The sequence below is a fragment of the Carassius auratus genome, unplaced genomic scaffold (assembly GCF_003368295.1).
Source record: "Carassius auratus strain Wakin unplaced genomic scaffold, ASM336829v1 scaf_tig00013464, whole genome shotgun sequence".
NCBI classification, from domain to species: Eukaryota; Metazoa; Chordata; class Actinopteri; order Cypriniformes; family Cyprinidae; genus Carassius; species Carassius auratus.
The window spans coordinates 302,172-326,732 of record NW_020524398.1 but is presented as its reverse complement, the minus strand read 5'-3'; the positions used below and the strand labels follow the sequence as shown (position 1 = coordinate 326,732).

The window sequence follows — 24,561 nt, the reverse complement described above, 5'->3', positions numbered from 1 at the left end:
GTTAACTTGTATCTAGGTGTAGGTTGTTACACTTTCGCGTGAAGTGGAAAATCGATTCCTGCTTGAATTATTTTAACAATCAAAGATGGATCTTTAATTTCTTTCCAGTTTAATATTTAATTTTTTTAAGTTTAATATTTAGCAATGTTAATGAAATAGAAATGGCCAGGAATTGGGTGCTTGGATGATTTGCACATAACCTCTGTCCAACTGGTTGGTCTCTGAGCAATTTATCTAAAAACTTTAAAAGACTTTAAATAAAACATCAATGTTATGTCATAATGTGTCAGATAGTTAGCTTAACTGAATTTAAAATCATAGCAATTATTTCTTGGTATGATGGCAATAATAATTAACAACTCCTCAAATCAATAACAAATGTAAATATAGATGTAAATGATGCTAGATATAACAATAAATGTTCTAATAGCATCGCTGTTTCATTCTTATTATTATTTATTTTTAATTCAGTGTTTGGTTTCGGTTCAGTTTTTTTTTCTTCATGAAAATACACTTAATATTAGCTATACAATCAATGGAACTTCAGTGGCTACAGTGATATGAGAGATATATGTAATTACATTGTCTGCAAATGCATTAAACCCATAGAATATAATGTAATAATGTTATTGCAAATATGAACATTTCACTACATGGGGAATAGTGCAACTGACCCATATCTAAATAGTTCTGTCTTAAATCAGAATTTATATATATATATATAGTAATTACAAATGTGATTGGTTGATAACTTTTGACAATGTTTACTTCAGGTGTCAAAATCATTAACATAGCTGGTTGCTGCCTCAGTTTTGCCTGTAATGGTATCCATAGTAATTTAATATAATTTCATTTATGACTGAACTGTGATTTTTCTGATTTTTCAGCCCCAAGTTGCGATAGCATCCAGCACCCGAGTGGGGTGCAAAAACAGCACTAAAGCAGCCACCTTTGACCCGACTGCACACTTACCACAGGCCTGGAGGATCTCTGAGGTCTCTGATTGAGAAGCACTGGTTTAAAGAGTTTCACTCGTAATTATGTACAGGATAAACAATATTGATCAAACCACCATTCACCAAACACACAATATACATTATTTTATTGTTTACTCAATTCTTTCTACACATTTAACTCTTCTAAATATACAGTAGTATTAACATAAACAAACAAATGCATCCTTTAAAGGCAAATAAATACAGCAGCCGATTCACTATTTTTAAAGGCTTGTGTTAAAATATTTGAGAAAAACAAACATTTAATGGCAAAGATTAGCCGACAAGAAAATGTTAAGCTTGTCTCCTCACAAAAGCCATTTATTCAGCGTAACGAAACCTCTCCTCCATTCAGAAATGGAAGTTTTTCATATGTTTGCTCACAGCTTTTATAGTTTCATGTCCTGTTTCTCACACAAGTGTTGTGTATTTAAAGTCACTTCACATGGCCACATTTCAACAAAAAGTAAAAAATGTAATTCACCCTGTTTATTTTCTTAATGCATCTTACTGTGATCGATCCGTCCAAATGTAGGCCTATTTGATGTATAAAATAAAGTCTTGTTTGTTAAGCAGAATTGCTTTTCAGTCACAACTTCTATTTCATGCCGACTTCAGTGTATGCAAATGTAGGAGCATGTTCAGTGATGTGACCAGACGCTCCGGTTCTTCATGAAGATTTGATGCTACTGTAGATCACATCGGAATCATCCGCCTTTTCAGTATTTGATCTGTTCAATAAGAATAAAAAAAGACAAAACAAGATGAACCAGATGAATGTTGTGCACCCATAAATCCTTGTTCCTCTAAGCTAGCTCTGCCTCATTTTCTTAAGAAAGCTGGAGAGTTTGTGTTTGTTTGCATCTTAAACCATAGTGAAGCTATATGAAGGAGTCTCACCTGGCAGAAACACTGTTTCCATTCTGACATCTGTCCTCTGCAGTGGTGTTTCTGTGGTGCTGGACGGTGGCGTACTGAACCTCGTCTTCATCTCCATCTCTCTGCTGTTCTCTGGGTCTGCTGTGAGTGATGCTGGCGTACACTGACTCATTCAGATCGGCTGGTTTAGGAGGTTTTGCGCTGGTCTGATCAGTCACGGCTGTGCTGTTGTTTTCTTCCTGAATACACACACACACTCCGGATGATTCCACTGTGATCTCAATTACATGATAATGTGCTGGAATAGATGCTGTTCTGGACTTGCCTGTTTTGAAACACCACTTTGGCCACCAGCATCTCCTGTTTTCCTGCCGGAGAGAAGAAAAATGAAACATACCGTATCCGTGTCATAGAAAGCAAAGATTACACAGAAACTGATGTGGTGTAGAAACAATTTTCATGCAGACATTTCTAGTTCACTTTACAAACAGTTACAAAGAAACAGCAAGTAGCAGATTGACCTAAATGTGAAGTTTGGTAGAAAGCCTAAAATAGTAACTTTGTTGTAAAACAACAACTACAAAAATATGATCAAACTATTCATATGAATGCTTAGAGGGAGGGACCTAAAGAAAATGGTGTTATATGTTATTGTTCAAAATGCAAGATGAAGAATGAGATTGTATTCTACATGTTGAATGAGTTAAATATCTGGTTATAGCATACGAGTCACATAAACTACCTTCATGATGTTTTATGGTGTTTTTCAGGTTTTTCCACTGCAAAAAGAAAAAAAATGACAGCAGTTTTTTCTTACCTGATGTTTTTTTTTACTACAATAATGATACAGATGCAGATGAGCATTGCCCCGATTGCAGCAGCTGCATACAGAACGGCTTTCTGGCCACCTGAGTGAAGAGAAATATCATTTCACATGATGCTCATGACAAAAGCAGAGCTCAGAAAGAGCCTACAGTATCATATTAATACCTGCAGATGTTAAAGAAACAGACGCTGATCTCTGAGATCCATATTTATTCTGAGTCTCACAATAGTAGCGTCCGCTGTGTCTGGAGTTAAAGCTGGAGATGATGAAACTCTGTCCAGATCCAACAGCTGAGCTTTGATTCTCCTTAAACCAGCTGAAGTTCAGAGCAGGAGGGTTTGAGTCACTGCTGCAGATCAGAGTCACTGAATCTCCCTCCACTATTTCAGACGGACTGATGGACACTGAGACACTCTTTGGAGGATCTGAAAAATTCAAACATTACGTCTCACAGTGCATCTTTTGATCAGTCTGGACTGACTGCTGCTAATGAAGATCATGTCTCGACGTACATCTGACGCTGAGAGTGACGGCAGGAGACGACAGGTGTTTCTGATCTGTCACTGCACAGCTGTAGTTTCCCGTATCATCAGTGCTCACCGACGGCAGCAACAGCTGGTCTGAGACATTCGACTCTGATAAACGCTTGCTGTTTTTATACCAGGTGAAGTTTGTTTTATCTGAGAGGTGACAGGTGGTTTTACAAAATAAAACCGATGATTTTCCCTCTACGGCCTCTTCAGGAATCTCCACTGTGAGCTCTGAAATCATGGATAATATATTTATAAATGTTTATATACAGTATATAAATATATATGTGTGTGTTTGTTTGTGTGTGTGTGTGTGTGTGTGTGTTTGTGTGTGTGTGTGTGTGTGTGTGAAAGAGTGTAATATTAGTTTGACTGTACCGGTCACTTTAAGATCAATCCCAGGAAAAAACAGATATTTGTCTTCTTTTGCCACGATTCTGAGGCAGTAAATTACTTCATCCTTATGTGTCACATTACTGAGACTGAGAAAGAATATTCCGTCTTTATCCTGGAAATACTGAACTCTGCCTTTGTAATCTGGATGATCCATCAGATTGATGGTTTCTTCGCCTTTAACTGGGTTTACAATCCAGAATGTCTCTATCACTGTGAGATGATTTGGGTGTTTATAACTGCCTGATAAAATTGTTGTTGAACCCTTTAGGGCACATTTCATCATACTCGAGTACTGAACCTGCCAGTCCTGGCTGCAGATCACTGGAAAATATGACACAGACAAATACAGGAAAATTATTCCATTCTGTGTAATTGTGTTTTTACTTTTCTCAACAAGACAGTAGATCTAAAGTAAGATGTGCTCAACTTTACCTCAATGTCTGCTGTGATTGTGTTTATAGTTTTTGTTAAATATATCTTAACTCTTCAGTTTTTCTCATTGTAACCAGACAGAATACAAAGTATAATAGCATCAACATCTCAGTCATAGTTCTGCTCTCTGTATGTCTTTCTAATATGCCACCAAATCAATAACAAAAAAAGGACAGCACTAGCCAGTTTTTCCTGGAAGTCTTTAATTTGATCAATCACTATAGGCATAATACACAGTGAGGGTGTCTGTGTTCGTTTTGCAGAACTGAAAAACCACAATACTTTTCCACCGTAAACATCAAAGTAATTTAACACACTATACAGACAATCATACTCAACGACAGTCATGGATTTCTTCATATGCATGAAAATAAGATTTTGAGACTCACCGGGAATCATGATCAGAGAAATCAAAGAGATTCGGCTGAACATTCTGGAAAACATTGGGAAGAGTGTTAAAATGACACTGATGTGCAGCAGACTTAAGTGTATTTGCTTATTTAAATGTAATATTTAATAATCTAACTATATAAAAACTGTATAAAAATATGTATTTACATTGTGAAAATATAGTTTTCCCTACCTTGCCTTGATCTGCAGGGACTGAATTGTCATATAACAATGACAGTTGAGGTACTGTATGCAATTATTTTCAGACATCCTATTATCAGACATCCTGTCTCTCCTCACTTCCTCTATCTGAGTTTAAGACACTTCTTGTCACAGGACACTAGAAGATACTCAGTCGACCCTGATGAGTCAATTAAACCTCATCACATCTGCACTGATGCATTCAATCAGACAGATGGGAGCTGAACTGAAGAGGTTTTTTACATGCAAGTTCACTGAAAAATTATGGAAACACAAGTCAGTGTGACATTCACATGGCACTGCAGAAAATAGCTCTACTTCCTCTTCTTCTTTCTTTTTACGGTTATATGCTGGTTTTATAAGAGTCATGAGAAAAGTACAACATGCACACGTGAGAACTGGCTTCTTAACAGCGTTGACTTCCTCTAAAACAGTCATCAACACTCATTCAACAAATAGCCCAGCTATTTCACACAAATATAGAGTAATAAGCAAAAATCAGGAGGATTTAATAATTGATCATTCACTGTTAATCGTATACCTTATATTATAATTCAAATAAAACGAGTGAATGTGGTTAACTGTAAGGCTGCTTTCACAATGCAAAGACATCTTACATCTTAGATGAAATCAACTAAAATAAAAGGAGACATAAAATCTCTCAAGACTTCACACATTACTAACCAGTTTGAATTTTTGTTTGTCATGCATCTAAAAATGTCTTTTTAAGAATTAACAGAGATTTAGATGTTAATGTTTATTGAAAATAACACAATTTGAAGTCACCTTTGTTGAGATAAGCGTTTGCTTTAGTTGGGCTTTTGACCCTTGTTTTGTTTTTAACAATAGTTTTTTTATTTTTTTATTGCTGTAATTGTGTTTATGAAACATATTGGTTATGATAAGAAAAAAATGATTTCAGGTTATATTGACTATTTATTTGGTAGTGACATAACTATCATGCTGTATCCAGGTTCACTGAATAATACAGCTGCGTTTTTCTTACTATTTTATTTTTACTCATTTATTTTATTTTTATCTTTTGTGACTTTTTTTTACTGTCTTGATTTGCTACATTCAAAAATCACATAAAAATTATCTGAATATTTGTCACCATTGCTGAGATTCATGAGCTGATTCTTCATGTCTATGAGCGCCAGAATCAAAGCCACTTTACGAGCCATATTTATTAAAGTTGTTTGAGAAGTGTTTCCTCACATTGTTATCTAATGTCTGTAACAACATAGAAATCATAAAAGCGCTACGGTTATAGATAAAATGGATTCAGAGACATGACTTTATCATAAATTCCTTGTCATCCCATACGTCTATTACACACAATTGAGCCAGCCAAAGAGAAACTCATATTTACAAAAGTCAACTAAAGCAAACACTATTCACAAAAATGGTACGTTGAAAAAAACAGAAAAAAAATACACATAAATTCTCAGGAAAGAACTTCTGTTTTAGAAAGTCTAACTGGTCAGTAATGCATGAAGCTGATGATGCTGTTTGTGGATATGATTAATCATCTTCTGCTGAGATCTTGAGAGATATAATGTCTTTTAATTCAGCTGATTTTATCTAAGGCTGTGTCTTAAGTCAGTTGTAGTAGTTCTTGTGTTTCTCTTTTTTTCAGTGATTCTGTTTGTTAACAGCAGCTGTTCATCACTAATGCTCAATCAGCACTTATCACTTAATTATCTCATTAAATTAAACACTGCTTCAGCGTTACTTTCACACTCTTTTATAGTGGAACCACATATGCTCCGAGCAGTGTTAATTTAACACTCGGTAATTTACTGTGCATATATGAAGAATGTTTGTATTTTGGAACATACCTCTGAAGGTTCCACGCACGTGTCACAGTTGATGAGCGAGCGATCAGTACCTCGGACAGCGCCTAAGCCGCTACAGCAACAGCAGACCGTTAAAAACTCGTTTCTGTTCAATCAGCGTCGGAACAACACTTACTGTGGAACACACGACCGTTATTGATCACAAAAAGATCTGATATAAATAATTTTTAAAATGAGAATTCGCTGTATTCACACCAATGCCAAAAATAAAGCAAACAGGCAAATACAATGTTGCTCCAATTCATGTTTATTTGTATAGCGTTTTGTACAAGTTAAAGCAGTCTAAAAATGGGGAAAAAAACTTCTACTGCTATTGTAAACAAGTTAAGGGAATTTTTCTCGTTTGTAGATTTTTTTATTCTAACCCAGTTTTAGTAAAAGCAAAAAGGCCTGAAATATAGACAAAGCCACCTTGTTGTTGTAGCAATGTTTAAAGCAAGCCTCTTCATTAATTTTACAAGCATTTCGATTAAACAGATTTGTTAAGATGCATGAAGCAACTCTTTCACAAACAGAAGACTGCAGCTCATATGCAATGCTGCATCCTGTGTTTCTATATTTTTGGGAACTTGCAATAAACTGACATATAGGCTATTTAACAGTTGTGATGTTTCTCTATATATATTATTATTATTTTACTTGCTTAATATTTGTTTTGTATTTGTTAGTTTTCTTTTTATATTGACTCAGGCTGTATTTACTTAGAATTCTAAGTATAAAGTTTATATTAGTTTATATAGTATATATATATATATATATATATATATAAATAAATTTATAAAAGGTAAGGAAAAGTGAAATACCAAACTTAATATTCATTTGGGTTATTTTATACTGACTCGATGAGTCCAGGAACATCACTGAAGATGTGTCCAGTAGCATCAGTAGATGTATTTGCACAGCTTTAATCTGATTCAATCAGTGACAACCAGGAAAGGCTGGATGACAACCATGAAACGCATGGTGACAACCGGAGAGTCGGTGACAGCTCGGAAAGACAGCAATTGGGGCAGAATGGGCTGGCAACCTAATTTTGTGTCTTCTGTGAGGGGGACTCCCACAACAAGCTACGATGAACCTAATGGAAAAATACCCCCAGGGGTGCCCGAGAGTGGGGGAGGAGCACCCCAACTGGATGGATATAACGGTATTAGAACAAGGCAATGGACAAATGACTATGAGAAAGCAGTGTATATGTGGCAAAATCTGCAAGAATAAGCAAGGCCTAAAGATCCACAAAGGGAGGATGAAGTGTCTGGTGGAGACAGGACCAACACAACGCACAGGTGTTCAACCTGGTGAGACGCAGGAGGAGCCAGGCCCAGAGTCACCCCTCAGTGCCCGGAACCTCCAAGTGTTGCAAATGACTCCCTCTAGCATCAAGTCTGAGAGGAGGCCTATCAAGTGGCCCGCATCTAACATGACCTCATTGTGGAACCAGTTTGATAGTGATGTCGATCAAATCCTGGGGACCACCACAAGGGGAGAAGTTGACAGGAAACTGCAAGCCATGACAATGATCATCATCAGCATTGCATCCGAATGGTTCGGTGAAGAGGTGAATGCACTGTAAAAAATTTTGCCGTTAAATAACAGTAATTTTCTGGCAGCAGGGGCGCCAGTAAAGTACTGTTAATTTACAGCTCTTAACCATTAATTTACCACTCTTATTTTTTAACAGTATTTTACCGTAAATTCTACCATGGAAATTAACTCCACTCCCACTGCTTCAAACAGTTCTAGTTTTTAAAACTAGCATTCCTACGATGTTAGTACTATGAACTTATTTCATTTGAGTCCACTGAGAAGGAATAGTTCTTAATATAACGATGCAAACACTAAATGTGCAGTAATAAAGTAACTAAATACATGACTTTTACTCAAATCACTGCAGCTCATTGTCATCTACACCGCACATGTATGTGCTGAAGTACTTAACACAGAGATCATCACTGTATCAGCGACTCCACATTTACTGCCTTTATATAAAGCAGCAGAAGATCAGAATTTGTGGCTCATCATTGACTGAAGCACAGGCTCTACTCTCCAGCACAATGGTGAACAACAAAACTACATTAAACTAAACGATCTCTCTTGTGCAAACACACATTAATACAGTCAAGTTCAGTATTTACTCTCATTATCAGTGTATGACTTTGCCTAATTTTTTTTTCTATGGATGTTCACAATTATTTTAGTTAAATTAACTTTTTTTTCATTTGGTAAATCTGACGTTTACATTTTACAGTATATTACTGTTTTTCCTTGACTTAACGGCAACAAACTGTAGAAAAACACTTTTTTTGCTGGCAACCATTAATTTACGGCAAGTAACAGTAGAAAAACAGTTATTTACTGGCAGCAGGGGTGCCAGTAAATAACTGTTTTTCTACAGTTTGTTTCCTGTAAATTAATTACAGTTTATTACTGTTAAATTATGTTTCATGCTGTTTTTTCTTCATCTTAAATCTTTAACCCTTTAAACCCCACAAGAAAATCCTCAGTTTTAAATGAACACTTATAATGTGTGCACACTACAGAGTGCTTGAGTAACACTGAATTAGTGAAGTTAATGAGATAATTCAGTGATTAATTGATGATTGATCATTAGTGATAAACACCTGCAGAATCACTGAAGGAAAGAGAAACACAAGAACTACAAATTACTTCAACCACAGCCTTAGATGAAATCAACTGAATAAAAGAATACATCAAATCTCTCAAGATCTGATTAAACAACTACTAAAACAGCTTCACCAGATTCACATTACTAACCAGACTGACTTTATTTCTGTCAGATGTCTACAGAAGAACTTATGGAGAGTTAAATAGGTTTAGGTGTTTTTTTTCACTACCATGATGGAGATCAGTGTTTACTTTAGTTGGGCTCTTGAACGTGACTTTTCAACAACTAAGGTTTTTTTTTTTTTTATATGCTGTAACAATGCGCCATTGGAACCTGTTATAGCAAAACAAAAGTACACAGAAGAGAAAAAATCTGAAATTGTTGTTTATAGATTGACAAGAACAAATACTATTATTTCTGATCTAATCCCGTGTCTCTTCTCTTATTGAATATTGGTACTACAGCATAAGAAGGAACACTGCTGAGCCATAAGTTATGAAAGACTGTTAAGAAAATTTCACTCATAATAAAAAAAACCTTTGCTGAAATTTAGACAGAAACATCAAGAATCAGCGTATGAATCACAACAATGGTGACAATCCACAAAATAAATAAACATATCAGTTCTGAACATCACAATACATGCTACTAAAACTTAAAACAAATGCCAAATTATAAGCATATAAGAATTCAAGAAAATAAGTGAACAATTCAGGGGCATAATTTATTCATGCCGCAATGCATGCTGGGAATCATGGATGAGTTTTATCCTGTGCTGGTACCCAGCATGCATTGCATCATGAACCTTTTGATTGTCACCATTGTTGAGATTAATATGCTGATTGTTGATTTCTCTCTTTGAGTGTTGTGGAGACTGCTGCCCGAAATATTTTTTAACTAAAACTAGTCAATAAATCCATAAATACTGGTTATCACACTACTTTTCAATCTTACAAAATTTAAGAAACAAAAAAAAATTGTGTCATTCACTCAAATATTTCAACACCAAATTAATATTTCATTACTATAGCAACACTTTAAGTCAGTCTAATAGATCATGCCTGACAGAAACAGCCATAATCACTTGACTAACAAAATTAATATTGCTGTAACAGATGTATCATGTAGATACAAATACAGCAATGAAACAAAATGTAAAGTGCAAAAGTCAAGGGTCAGGAGACCAACTAAAGTAAACACTGATCTCCACAATGGTAACATCAACCGAAACAGTAACATTATCATCTAAATCTCTGTAATTCTCAGTAAGATCTTTCGATCTCTGATCTCTGATCTGATAGAAATAAAGTCAGTCTGGTTAGTAATGAGTGAAGTTGGTAAATCTTCAGTTGATTTCATCTAAGGCTGTGGCTGAAGTCAGTTGTAGTTCTTGTGTGTGTCTTGTTTCTTTTTTCTTCAGTGATTCTACTCGTTAACAGCAGCTGTTGATCAGTGTCTGAATTCACTCATTAGTTTTCATTCTCTCTGTCAGGTGGACTATATTAGTAAACTCATGTAGGGAATACTGAATGAGGGTGTAGGGTGTGATTTGAAACACAGCCGCTGAGTGTCGACTTTGAACGTTGTTAATTTACGATATATAGCAGCAGGCTACCTTCTCGAAAATGATGAATATTACCCAGAATGCACTGTTTTAATGAAAAACAGTATGTTACTGTCGAAATTTGGCCGTTTTTTTACAGCGATTTTTAACAGTGTGAAGGAGGCTCCAGAGGATCTCACTCAAATAACCAACGCGAGGTGAGAATCCATAACATCAGACAGGAGATGAAGACCCTGAAGCAACAATACAGGCAGGCAGGGAAGGAGGATCGCATTGGCCTAGCACATTTGATGAGCATCCTGCGAAAGAAGATCAGGATCCTCCATCGGGCAGAGTGGCATCGGAGGTGCTGTCGTGAAAGAGCCCGAAAGAGAGCCGCATTCATTGCCAACCCCTTTAAGTTCACTAAGGAGCTGCTAGGACAGAAGCGTAACGGCAAGCTGGTCTGCTCTTAGGAGGAGATTGATCACCACCTGAAGGAAACATACAGCGACCCAGTAAGAGAGCAAGAGTTGGGGGAGTGCAGCACTCTGATAAACCCTCCTGGGCCAAGTGTGCAATTCCACATGTCAGAGCTGCAGCTGAAGGAGGTTCGAGAGGTTGTCAGGAAAGCGCGAGCTAGTTCCGCTCCAGGACCAAGCGGCACTTCGTACAAAGTGTACAAGAACTGTCCTAAACTCCTGCTGCGCCTTTGGAAAATCCTGCGTGTTATCTGGAAGAGGGGCAGGATCCCTGAACAGTGGAGAGTTGCGGAAAGGGTCTGGATTCCGAAGGAGGAGAACTCCAAGAAGATAGACCAGTTCCGCATTATCTCCCTGTTGTGTATTGAAGCTAAGATCTTCTTCGGTGCAGTCTCCAACACGCTGAGCACCTTCCTATCAAAGAATAAGTTTATTGACACATCAGTCCAGATGGGTGGAATTGCAGGAATGGCTGGGTGTTTGGAACACACAGGAGTGGTAACACAGCTCATCAGAGAGGCTAGAGAGAACAAGGGCAATCTGACAGTGCTGTGGCTCAATCTGGCTATTGCATATAGCTCAATACCACACAAGCTAGTGCAGCTCACCCTCACAAAACATCATGTCCCGTGCAGAGTCAGAGACCTCATCGCTGATTACTACAATAATTTCAGGATGCACCATCTCTGTAGTTCTGTTCTCCCTGGCCATGAATATGCTCAGAAAGTCTGCTGAACCAGAGTGCAGAAGGCCCAAGACGGAGTCAGCTCTACGCCAGCCACCGATCACAGAATTTATGGATGACCTCACGGTCACCACAGAATCAGTCCCAGACTGCTGGTGGATTGTTAAGGGTCTCGAAAAACTAATGGAGTGGGCACGGATGCATTTTAAACCAGCCAAGTCAAGATCAATGGTGCTGAGAAGAGGAAAGGTGGATGATAATTTCCAGTTTAGTGTAGTCTGTCAAGTGCTTAGGCAAGGTGTTTGACAGCACCTTGAGGGACTCCGCACCCATCCAGTCAACCTGGACTGAGCTGGACAGATGGCTAAAGACAGTGGATCAGTCTGGAATGCAAGGGAAGTTCAAAGCTTGGCTGTACCAACATGGCATTCTTCTCAGAATCCTGTGGCCACTACTCGCCTATGAAGTGCCAGTCTCGACCATGGAAACCTTAGAGAGGAAGGTCAGTAGCCACCTCAGAAGATGGCTGGGGCTTCCAAAAAAGAGTCTAAGTTGCATCGCACTCTATGGGCACCGCAACAAACTGCAACTGCCGCTTAAGTCCTTGGAAGAAGATTTAAAGGTTACAAAAGCAAGGGAAGTGTTGCTATATAGAGACTCTAGTGACCCAAAAGTAGCAAAAGCTGGTATTGAAGTGAGGACTGGTCCGAGGTGGAAGACTGAGGAGGCTGTTCAACAAGCAGAGGAAAGATTACACCACAAGAGGCTGGTGGGGGTGGTAACAAGAGGCAGGGCTGGACTGGGTTCCTTTTCAACTCCCCACATTGACACCATCAAAGGGAAGGATAAGCACTGCCTAGTCCAGGAGGAGGTGAGAGCAGTGGTTGAGGAAGAGAGAACCTGCAGGACAGTAGGAATGAGGCAACAGAGTGCCTGGACATGATGGGAGAATGGGATCTAGAGGAAAGTGACATGGGCAGAGCTATGAAAGGCAGAGCCACAGCGGATCAGTTTTCTCATTCAAGCGGTATATGATGTGCTTCCCAGTCCATCAAACCTTCACATATGGGACAAAGTTGAGTCTCCAGCATGCTCACTGTGCTCTAAGTGTGGAACCCTAGAGCACATTTTTAGTTGCTGCTCAAAGGCACTGGGAGAGGGAAGGTACAGGTGGAGGCATGACCAGGTACTGAAGGCCATTGTGGAAACCATTGCTACAGGAGTTGAGTGGGCAAAGCGCTTCTGACTCTCCAAGCAAGCCATTGCCTTTGACAGAGCTGGAGAGCTGCCAAAACCAGCCGGAAAAACATCTGCAGGTATCTTGGCCACTGCGAGGGACTGGCAACTGTTGGTGAACTTGGAGCAGCAACTCAAGTTCCCCAACCACGTTGTGATCACCACCTTAAGACCCAACATCGTACTCTTGTCGGAGTCCACCAAACAAGTAGTTCTGTTGGAGCTCACAGTCCTCTGGGAAGACCGCTTGGAAGAGGTCTTTGAGCGGAAGCTTACCAAGTACGAGGGACTGGTCAGCGAGTGCAGACAAGCCGGATGGAGAGTTAATAGAGGTAGGATGCAGGGGCTTTATAGCCTGATCCCTGGCCAGAGCCTTCAGTTTGTTAGGTATAGATGGGTTGAGGAGGAGAAGAGCCATCCGCAACACCATCGAAGCAGCAGAGAAAGCCTCAAGACGGCTGTGGCTAAAGAGAGGAGATCCATGGAGGAAGGGTAGCTAGATTTGCCAACTGGACACAAGCTGTGGTCTGATCAACCACAGCTGGCTCGCCTGGATGAGGGTGTATGATGTTGAAAGACCCGAAACACTCAATGAGTCCAGAAACATCACTGAAGATGTGTCCAGTAGCATCAGTACAGTAGATGTATTTGAAGTTGTTTTACTTACAAACTAAAATATTTCAACTTGCATCAACCAGAACATGACTAAAACATTTGAAATAAAACAACAGTTGAAATGAAAGAACTATTTATTTGGATGAATAAGAAAATATGCCAAATTATGTGGAATGAACATGAACACTTTGGTTTTGAAAACTTAAAGTAAGTCCACTTTACTTTCAGAAATGTAACAATTAACTAAACTTGTCAAGTTGAAAATACTTAATATTCAAGGTATGTCAATGTAAAGAGACATTTAAAAGTAAAAGAAAAATTAGCATTTTCACAGCACAGCTTTAAAAATGAATGCCAAATTAAAATTGTCAAAAATTATCATATATAGAATCTTCAGGGTGGTCTGTGTTCTCACAGGATCTCTTCATATTCTAGAGAAGAAGTGAACATATTAATAACTAACTAGATCTGATGTTAAACATCCACATGATAAACAGAGGAACTCACATCAAGTGTGTCGTATTCAGAAAATCTGGACTTGGGCTCAAGGCTCATGTAGGCGTCCTCAGGAGACTCCAGCTGAGGACACACAATGATGAGAGAATTCATTCTCCCTCCAGAACTGACAGACACATGAGAAGATACATGAGGAGATTTACTCACAGTCTTATTGTGTCCTGATCCTCCGGGCTTTTCCTCTTCTGATGGAGTCGCTCGTTTCCTGAGAGAGAAGAAGAAATGAACATGAACACAAACTGACTCTGAATCTTTCTGACAGTACAGACACAGAGTCTCCTTCACCTTCTGATCAAATCCCCGATGAAGACCATCAGAATCGCAGACGTCAAGACAACAGCTGCAGAGATTCCCATTGTGAACATGATCAGAGATGAGCTGCTTTCTTCAGTCATGCAGACGAGAGGAAGAAGAACTGTTACTCTTTACATACAGACAGTGAGCTCATTGAGATCAACAGAGATGATTCTCACCTTTAACAGAAACAGACGCTGATCTCTGAGATCCATGTTGATTCTGAGTCTCACAATAGTAGCGTCCGCTGTGTCTGAAGTTAAAGCTGGAGATGATGAAACTCTGTCCAGATCCAACAGCTGAGCTTTGATTCTCCTTAAACCAGCTGAAGTTCAGAGCAGGAGGGTTTGAGTCACTGCTGCAGATCAGAGTCACTGAATCTCCCTCCACTATTTCACCAGACCCATTAAGGGTCACCACAACATTTCTTGGAGCATCTGAAACAGAAAGAATGAAATGTCTCATCAGTGAACAATAATAAAACACACTGGAACTAGAGAATCTGTTCTCAGTTCTTGCACCAGCGTTCACTCACACTTCACATTCAGCATCACATTATCAGAGTCTTTCTCTCCGTATTTATTTCTTGATCTGCACTTGTATTCTCCACTGTGATCAGATCTGATGTTTGAGATGCTGTAGATTCTTCCAGATCCTACAATAACTTCTCCTTTAAACCAGCTGATTTCTGCAGGAGGGTTTGCATCACTATTGCAATGCAGAGTCACTGAATTTCCCTCCACTATTTCACCAGTGGAACCGATGGACACTAAGACACTCTTTGGAGGATCTAAACAGACAAAGAAGTAAGCAATGACAAGCAGTAAAACATACAGTTGTACTCAACTCCAACCACGTTTATTGCTGTTGCTTTGTAAGCATTATTATCAGAAACAGTGAAACAAACTGAAGATTGTTGATTTGCCATTTCCTTGTGCACTGAAAAAAGTAATAAGTAAATTTACTTAATTTTTATTTGGCAAGTTTTTGCACAAGCATTTTTCAAGTAAATTTAACACATTTGGAAATTAAGTAAATCTAACTAAATCTTACTTAACTAAGTTAAGTAAAAAAATAAGTAAAATTTAATTAAATAATATTAAATTAATGCATTTAGCAGACACTTTTATCCAAGGCAACTTACAGTGTATTCAGGCTAACAATTTTCAACTATCATGTGTTCCCAGGGAATCGAACCCACAACCTTGCACTTGCTAATGCAATGTTCTACCACTGAGCTACAGGAACACTTCAAGATCTTGTGAAAAATAAGTGAACATTTCACTTACTTACTTTTTTATTTTGGAAAAGTTTTTACACTAACAAAAAACCCGAAACAGATATTCTAGAAATTTCTAAATGTAAAATATTTTTTTTCAAAAAAGTTTTATCAAATGAGGGTAAATAAGTCTCTCACTTCTGTCCCTTTAAACCAGTTTACAGCAAAGACAGCACGAAGGACTGAATTCACGTGATAAATATTCTGCAATTAAGAAAACAGACAAAAGAAATAGCACTGTAAAACCCGATAAGTAAACTTTACTCAAACCGTTTGAGTAAAAAGATTGCCTTTATTTAAACCATGTAAGTTTTAAAACTTTGCATTCAAGTAATTAAGTGATTAACTAAGTGCTGATTGAGAATTAGTGATGAACAGCTGCTGTTAACAAACAGAATCACTGAAGAAAAGAGAAACACAAGAACTACTACAACTGACTTCAGACACAGCCTTAGATGAAATCAACTGAAATAAAATACATGAAATCTCTCAAGATCTGATTAAACAACCCCACAAACAGCATCACCAGCTCCACTTATTAATAACCAGACTGACTTTATTTCTGTCAGACGTCTACAGAAGATCTTATTGAGAATGAACTAAGTTTTAGATGTTGATTTATTGTTTCATTTGAAGTAACCATGTTAGAGATCAGTGTTTGCTTTAGTTGGGCTCTTGACCCTTGATTTCTGTCTTAGTCTTTTCTCTGGCTGTTATAACCATGTGTTTCTAAAACACATTTGTTGTAATTCAAAAGCCCAGAAGAAAAGCCATCAGGTGTTAACCTGTACCTAGGTGTAGGTTGTTATACTTTATATTGGTGATGATAATCATCAATTATTTATCTGTATGGAGTCTAATGAAGTAGGTGTTGTGTAATTAGTGGAAGTGATTCTAGTAAAAGTGACATGAGCCAGTGATTCTGTGATAATCAGTTAATATAAAAATGACTTTCTAAACATTTTTGTACACATATATTTTTTCTTCTATGCCAGTAGTTGGTCAAACACAGACATTAATAATCAGAATATGAACCTCTACAATGGTGACGAAAAAACATGCTGCAATGCATTCTGGGTACTATTGTAGTACAAAACTCATCCATGGCTCCCAGCATGCTCTGCAGCATTTTTTTTTTATGGTCACCATTGTTGAGGTTCATATTCTGATTACTGATGTCTGTGTGTGACTGTTTGACACCGTAGAAGACCACACTGTTTGAAAAGTCATTCAGATTAACTGATTATCACAGAACCACTTCCTCTTAGAATCACTTTTACTATAATCAATCATATTACACAACACATATTTCATCAGAGATTATAGACTCCGTACAGTTCAATAATTGATGATTATCATGACTGACACAAAGTATAACAATCTACACCTAGGTACAGGTTAACACCTGATGACATTTCTTCTGGGCTTTTGAGTTTGAGTTACAACAAATATGTTTTAGAAACACATGGTTATAACAGCCAGAGAAAAGACTAAGACAGAAATCAAGGGTCAAGAGCCCAACTAAAGCAAACACTGATCTCTAACATGGTTACTTCAAATGAAACAATAAATCAACATCTAAACCTTAGTTCATTCTCAATAAGATCTTCTGTAGACGTCTGACAGAAATAAAGTCAGTCTGGTTATTAATAAGTGGAGCTGGTGATGCTGTTTGTGGGGTTGTTTAATCAGATCTTGAGAGATTTCATGTATTTTATTTCAGTTGATTTCATCTAAGTCTGTGTCTGAAGTCAGTTGTAGTAGTTCTTGTGTTTCTCTTTTCTTCTGTGATTCTGTTTGTTAACAGCAGCTGTTCATCACTAATTCTCAATCAGCACTTAGTTAATCACTTAATTACTTGAATGCAAATTTTTAAAACTTACATGGTTTAAATCAAGGCAATCTGTTTACTCAAACGGTTTGAGTAAAGTTTACTTATCGGGTTTTACAGTGCTATTTCTTTTGTCTGTTTTCTTAATTGCAGAATATTTATCACGTGAATTCAGTCCTTCGTGCTGTCTTTGCTGTAAACTGGTTTAAAGGGACAGAAGTGAGAGACTTATTTACCCTCATTTGATAAAACTGTTTTGAAAAAAAATATTTTACATTTAGAAATTTCTAGAATATCTGTTTCTGGTTTTTTGTTAGTGTAAAAACTTTTCCAAAATAAAAAAGTAAGTAAGTGAAATGTTCACTTATTTTTCACAAGATCTTGAAGTGTTCCTGTAGCTCAGTGGTAGAACATTGAATTAGCAAGTGCAAGGTTGGGGGTTCGATTCCCCGGGAACACATGATAGGTGAAAATTGTTAGCCTGAATGCACTGTAAGTTGCTTTGGATAAAAGTGTCTGCTAAATGCATTAATTTAATATTATTTAATTCAATTTTACTCAATAAAATGTACTTATTATTATTATTTTTTTTTACTTAACTTAGTTAAGTAGATTTACTTAATTTCCAAATGTGTTAAATTTACTTGAAAAATGCTTGTGCAAAAACTTGCCAAATAAAAATTAAGTAAATTTACTTATTACTTTTTTCAGTGTGAATACACATGAGATGTTTCAAAATAAAGCTCTCAGCTAACTTACATCCAGGTCTAACAGTGATTTCATGAGATGCAGAGTTCAGTCCCTCATGACCGCTTATGGTGCAGGAATATCTGCCTCCATCCTTCAGCTCGACGGACTCCAAAACAAGTATGTTTTCCCCATGGTGTTGACTGTGCAGTTGCCCATCTTTACTCCAAATGTAGGTTGGTACAGTCATTGAGGGGATGCATGAACCACAGACAAACATAATCAAGTCTCCCTCCATCACAGCATCAGACTCTGTCTTTACCTCCAGGTTCGCATCTGGAGCAGAAAGAAGAAATCTATGCTTAACACATTAAAGGTAGAATACTTATGTAATCAGATTACTTAAGTCACTTAAGTCACTAGTCAAGTAACGCACTTGTTGTTTACAAGAAATTATCTGAGTTACTTTTTCAGATAAGTAACACCAGTTAGTTTGATTTCCTATTTTCTTTCCCCATGTTGAGAGAAATCTGGATTAAGTGCAGAAACATTGTGTGCACTGTGTAAGAATGCTTGCTCCATTCCGTTGCACAAAAACAAATTCAGTATTCCTCAAAATGAATATAAACAGTGAAATGCAAACAACTCAAATATGATGCAAACATGCAATAATTAAATGTTAAAAAACACAAATTTGTTCAAATGTATAACTCAAATTGAGTGAAAAGACAGTACAGTGTATTGGGAAAGATGGACGTTTAAAAATTGCATCTAACAAAGAGAAGGACAATATCTGCTTGTAGGCCTACACGGCAACCATGTCCTCAAAAGACTCTAAAGCATCAGAGCGACACCATAGTGGCGAAGGAGGTGAAGATGCTCAGTCAACAAGTTCTCAATCTTTAACCTCATCTAGAAGTTATACTGCAAGTTTAGTTGTTACAAAAGCATGTGTATGAGCAGAGGCATCCAAAGCAAGAGCTGCACATGCAAAGAGAGAGATTGAGATAAAAGTGGAACAAGCTTGAAAGAGAAGGATGCAGCCATAGCAGAAGCAGAAATTCAAGCTGCAGCCTACAAAGAAATGGACCATACATCAGCGTCAAAGTGCTCCATGGAGATCAGCCTCCAACGTACTGCAGATTATGTAAGGCATCAGGAAAATGTTGTGGCTACTGCTCCTACTTCTACACATCAGGGTACATTTCATTTCCTCCTTCTCTCATGCCTCAAGCTTCTAAAGCATCTATTAATGGCTCACAAAGCAGTTTTGAGTCTGTGTCAAACACCTACAGTATAACCTGTCCAAGTACCTTGCACACAGTCTGGTGACTTCTGGACTGAGCTCTTTTGATGATAAACCTAAGAGTTATTGTGCTTGGAGATCATCTTTTAAAAGTGCCATTGTGGACCTTGACCTCAGGCCAGAGGAATAGTTAGACATCAAATATCTCGGAAGAGATTCATCAGAGCAGGTACAAAGAATAAAACCAGTTAATATTAGGTAGCCACATGCAGGTCTACAAATGGCTTGAGAGAGATTAGAAGAAATGTGTGGCTCTGCAGAAACAATTAATACACTGTAAAACCCGACAAGTTAACTTAACTCAAACGGTTTGAGTAAACCGATATCCTTAAGTTATGTTAACTCAAACCGTTTGAGGAAACTGATTGCCTTAAACCATTAAAGTTGAAAAAACTAACAGTTATGAGTACTCTGAACTTAATTCAGTTGAGTTCACTGAAAGAAGTTTTACATTGCAATTAAGTGATTAAGTGATTAACTGAGTGCTGAATGAGAATTAGTGATGAACAGCTGCTGTTAACAAACAGAATTACTGAAGAAAAGAGAAACACAAGAACTACTACAACTGACTTCAGACACAGCCTTAGATGAAATCAACTGAAATAAAATACATGAAATCTCTCAAGATCTGATTAAACAACCCCACAAACAGCATCACCAGCTCCACTTATTAATAACCAGACTGACTTTATTTCTGTCAGACGTCTACAGAAGATCTTATTGAGAATGAACTAAGGTTTAGATGTTGATTTATTGTTTCATTTGAAGTAACCATGTTAGAGATCAGTGTTTGCTTTAGTTGGGCTCTTGACCCTTGATTTCTGTCTTAGTCTTTTCTCTGGCTGTTATAACCGTGTGTTTCTAAAACATATTTGTTGTAACTCAAAAGCCCAGAAGAAATGCCATCAGGTGTTAACTTGTACATAGGTGTAGGCTGTTATACTTTATATAGGTGATGGTGTGATGTGAACATCAAGGGCATGTTGTTGTTTAAGGAACTCTCCGCACAGGCTGAAGACTGGGATTCCCCATTACCAGATGACATGAAGCCAGAATGGATATGATGGAGGAACTCTTTGCAGAGTCTGCAAGACATAAAGATACAGCGTAAAGTTCATCTTTCCCTACATCAGACCCCCAGTCAAGGGATATATTTGCAGATGCATCTGTGAAAGCTGTAGCAGCTGTAGCTTATCTGAGATACACATCTCAAAAGGGTCAAACAGATCTTGGCTTTGTGTTGGAAAGACAAAGTTGGCACAACAGTCTGATCTCACTGTTCCAAGACTGGAACTGTGTGCTGCAGTTCTCACAGTTGAGACAGAAGAAATTGGCTTGCAGTTCAACAGCATTCATTTCTTCACTGACAGTAAGATTGTTCTTGGATGTATTCACAACCAAACAAGACGTTTTTATGTATATGTGAATAACAGAATCCAAAGCATTCTTCAGTCATCGACTCCTAATCAGTGGAAGTATGTCCCATCGGATGGCAATCTTGCAGATCATGGGTCTAGATTTGTAGCAGCTGATCTTCTTAATAGCACAACATGGCTTACAGGGCCAGACTTCCTTTTGAACTCTCCACTCTTTCATTCATTGTCTCAGGAAAGCTATGACCTTGTTGATTCTGCATTGGTGCATTCTGCATTCTGCATTGATGCCTAACCGCAATACCAAATCAATCAAGCCACATCTCACAGTCATTCTCACATTCTGCTAAAGAACTAGGATGTACTGGATGGCATCTTTGCAGTAAGAATCCCACAGGAGATGACTTGGAAAATAAATATTTTGGACAAGATGGCATCATGAGTACCTTTCCACTCTTCAGAATATGCAGAAGTGGCAAGACAAGAAGCCTTGTCTCAAGGAAGGAGACATTGTATTGATGAAAGATTGCCAAGCTAAGCAAAATCAGTGGCCTATGGCCATTGTTGCTAACACGTTAGTGAAGATGGCCTTGTAAGGAAAGTTGAATTGAAGCTCATTAGAGAAGGTGTACAGAAAAACTTCTTACGTCCAATATCGGAAATGGTTTTGCTTTACTCACCCTAAAACATTTCAGTAAGCCAAAGATTAAAGTGGGGTATTAATGAACCCCAGACGGGGAGTGTGTTGGACTTAATATTTTGATTCATGACTTTTATTTTGATTTTTAAAAATCTATGGGCTATGAATTGAATTTCCTCCTAGTCCTCCACCCGGACTTCTTTAAGAGGAAGTAGGCCATATTAGTTTGGTGTTCACTGCAAAAATAGGGTGATTATTCATTCCTTTAAAAATAAATAGAAAAAGAAGAAAGTTTTCATATGGCCATATATTATTGTAAAATGTAATAAAATATTGAGTTCAATTCATTAAACATGCCTTCAGGTTATTTAAATGTAATTAAACCAATAAAATTTAATCCAGCAAAATTTAAATGTAAAACTTGGAATTTGAGGGAAAAACTACACTGTAAAAAATTTCTTGTTGTTTTTACAAAAACTTTTTGGCAGCTGTGGTTGCCAGAATAATTTTGTAAAAATACAGAAAACTGTAAACACATTTACGTCAAAAACTGTTAATTTTACAATATAAAGCTGTAATTTACAAACAAGAAAATGTGAATATAAACCAGTAAATTCAACAACACACAAAATTAAATCTGTTTTGTACCTTGAAAATACTGACAACCACCATAATAATAAAGATGGTACTGTATAAGAGAAAGCCACATGAAGTATCAAAGCTCATCACAAGTAGCTTCACCACAAGCAGAAGTATATATTAACATATAGAAGGTGCACATTTATGGAAACACAAAACACCATCATGGTAACACACGTGATACTTAAATAATGCAAAAAACTTTCATTAAGCAACAGAAGATGTAACATAAAGCTCAAATGTACATAACTGATAACAAGAACTATTTAAAAACATGATTATTTAAACAAAATACTTTCAAACGTGGAGTGTCACGCAGGGAATTCTGGGAATATCAGTTTACAGTTTTAGACTGTAAATTATACATTGATTTGTTCTTTTTTTACTTCTAAAAGCTGTATAATTAACAGAATTTTACTGTAAATTTACATTAAATGCTTTGTTAGATCTTTTACAGTTTTTCCCTGTATATAGTACGGGAACTTACTGTTAACCTATTATCAGTTTTTTTCCGTAGCGTTTTTACAAAATTTTACAGTTAAAATTACACTTATTTTTTACAGTGTACATTTGAGAAAAATTTTTATATATTTAATTGTTTTTTTTTGTAAAACTATATATTGTATGATTTCAAATTATCAGATTTAAAGCTGCAGTCGGTAACTTTTGACGCTCTAGCGGTTAATAAACAGAACTGCTTGCGTGCTGCGGAAGAACATCGTAGCCGGAACTACTTCTCTCTGTTTATGTCTATGAAGAATCACAAAGGTACTGGGTTACTCCGCCGCGGTACCCCTGAAGCAATCTAAAATAGTCCGAATATAAACACTTATTATAGGTGCACCCTAGTGATTCAGGACAAGCCAAAAACATGGCTTGGAAAATGGATTCATGGTGTACTCCGTTATTATATACATTTTGTATACTTTGAACACAAAAAAAAGTTACGGACCGCAGCTCTGATTGGTTGTTTCTTACCGGGAGCGGTGTATTTCTGCAAATGGCAATAGGAGCACTGGGAGGAGCCAGAGGAGCTTGATTTTTTCACAGATTATATGTCTCATATTCTACTGTCAGGACATAATGACAGGTTTAACAAATATGTAAAAAATACATTTTTTACAAAAGTTACCAACTGCAGCTTTAATTTTTGATTACAATTAAATTTAACCATTAGAATTCTAAATAGAAAAAAAAGGTAATCCAGGTAAATTTATTATAATCCAGAAAACTTCTAAATTCCAGGAAAACAGAAGTGCAAAAAGTGTACAAATTGTAGTAAGCATATGCTTAACTGCTTATATAATTATTAGGGGTCCTTGGAAATTGTTCTCCCCTGTGAAAATGTTTGAGAACTGCTGCTATAGTGCATGATATGCCATGCAATGTAAATTACTTTGGATATGGACATCTGCCCAAGGAATCAAAGTAAATATAAAGATAAAGAAATGTAAAGATTTAAACATTGTTAATTCTGAAAAAAGTCACATAATTTAGCTTTAAGCAACCCAATGATTAGTGGTTGATTCTGTATAATTGGTTAAATTCCAGTTCTTACACTGAAATCTTAAAGGTCTTTATTCACACCTATCATCTAACCGGCTCTCCACTCACCTGTTACTTCTAGCTGGATTCCCTGATTGTTTGTCCAAGTTTGTCCGGAAGTAGTGTTGAGCACAAACCGGAAGATGCTGGCGTCACTCTCCCTCACGTCCCTCAGCAGCAGCGAGCAGTTTCCAGCGGCAGGCTGCACAAACTCCACACGGCCTACAAACGCAGGGTCCTGAGAAACCCTGACCCTCTGCCCCGACGATCTCTCACAGAGCCATTCGGCTGAGCTCACCTGCTCGTTTGGAGAAGTGTGTTTGCAGGGTATGAGCACCATCGACTCCCGGACCACACACATTTTGCTGACGATATGAGTCACGTTATACTGCACACCTGCAATACACATATAAATGCATGCTTGCAAGCCTGCTTGGAGACGCACTAAAAATCAAGGTACTTAATTAGGTTCGATCAAGAACCTTAAAACTCTTAAAAATAAAGTGCACAGAAGGGACTACACTGCAAGTACTGAAAGCTGTAATCTGTGACCGTTTGACCTCAACTGAAGTGACACAGGATGCTGCTTTAAGAGAAGTTGCCAGTAAAGCAACTTGGTTTTCTGCTTATCGGAAAACAGCCTTCGGTAAAGACTGGTGTTCATTATGTTACCACATAATATACCTTTTGCCATCAGAGAGATCCAGATGAAGGATTGAAGCAGTATAGCTGGACACACCTTTAAGACATGAGATT

The 24,561-nt window shown here is 37.5% G+C and overlaps 1 protein-coding gene across 1 annotated transcript; it reads right to left on the bottom strand.

Moving 5' to 3' along the window:
• Positions 1 to 1,490: 1,490 nt before the first annotated feature.
• LOC113074009 (B-cell receptor CD22-like) lies at positions 1,491 to 24,177 on the bottom strand. Its single transcript, XM_026246719.1, has 7 exons — positions 23,875 to 24,177; positions 18,375 to 18,638; positions 2,865 to 3,125; positions 2,692 to 2,782; positions 2,200 to 2,242; positions 1,896 to 2,113; positions 1,491 to 1,726 (listed from the first exon to the last, which is right to left on the bottom strand). Exons 1-7 carry the CDS (start codon positions 24,164 to 24,166, stop codon positions 1,666 to 1,668), a joined length of 1,230 nt encoding a protein of 409 aa, XP_026102504.1. The 5' UTR covers positions 24,167 to 24,177; the 3' UTR covers positions 1,491 to 1,665.
• Between the last annotated feature and the right edge of the window lie 384 nt (positions 24,178 to 24,561).

Excerpts from the sequence above, each read along its gene's own strand:
- LOC113074009 (XM_026246719.1), bottom strand. The coding sequence starts at position 24,166 with ATGTGTGTGGTCCGGGAGTCGATGGTGCTCATACCCTGCAAACACACT. Across the intron at positions 18,639-23,874 it reads AATCCAGCTAGAAGTAACAG|ATGCGAACCTGGAGGTAAAG; the intron begins GTGAGTGGAGAG and ends TTTCTGCTCCAG. Across the intron at positions 2,783-2,864 it reads TGTTTCTTTAACATCTGCAG|GTGGCCAGAAAGCCGTTCTG; the intron begins GTATTAATATGA and ends CTCTTCACTCAG.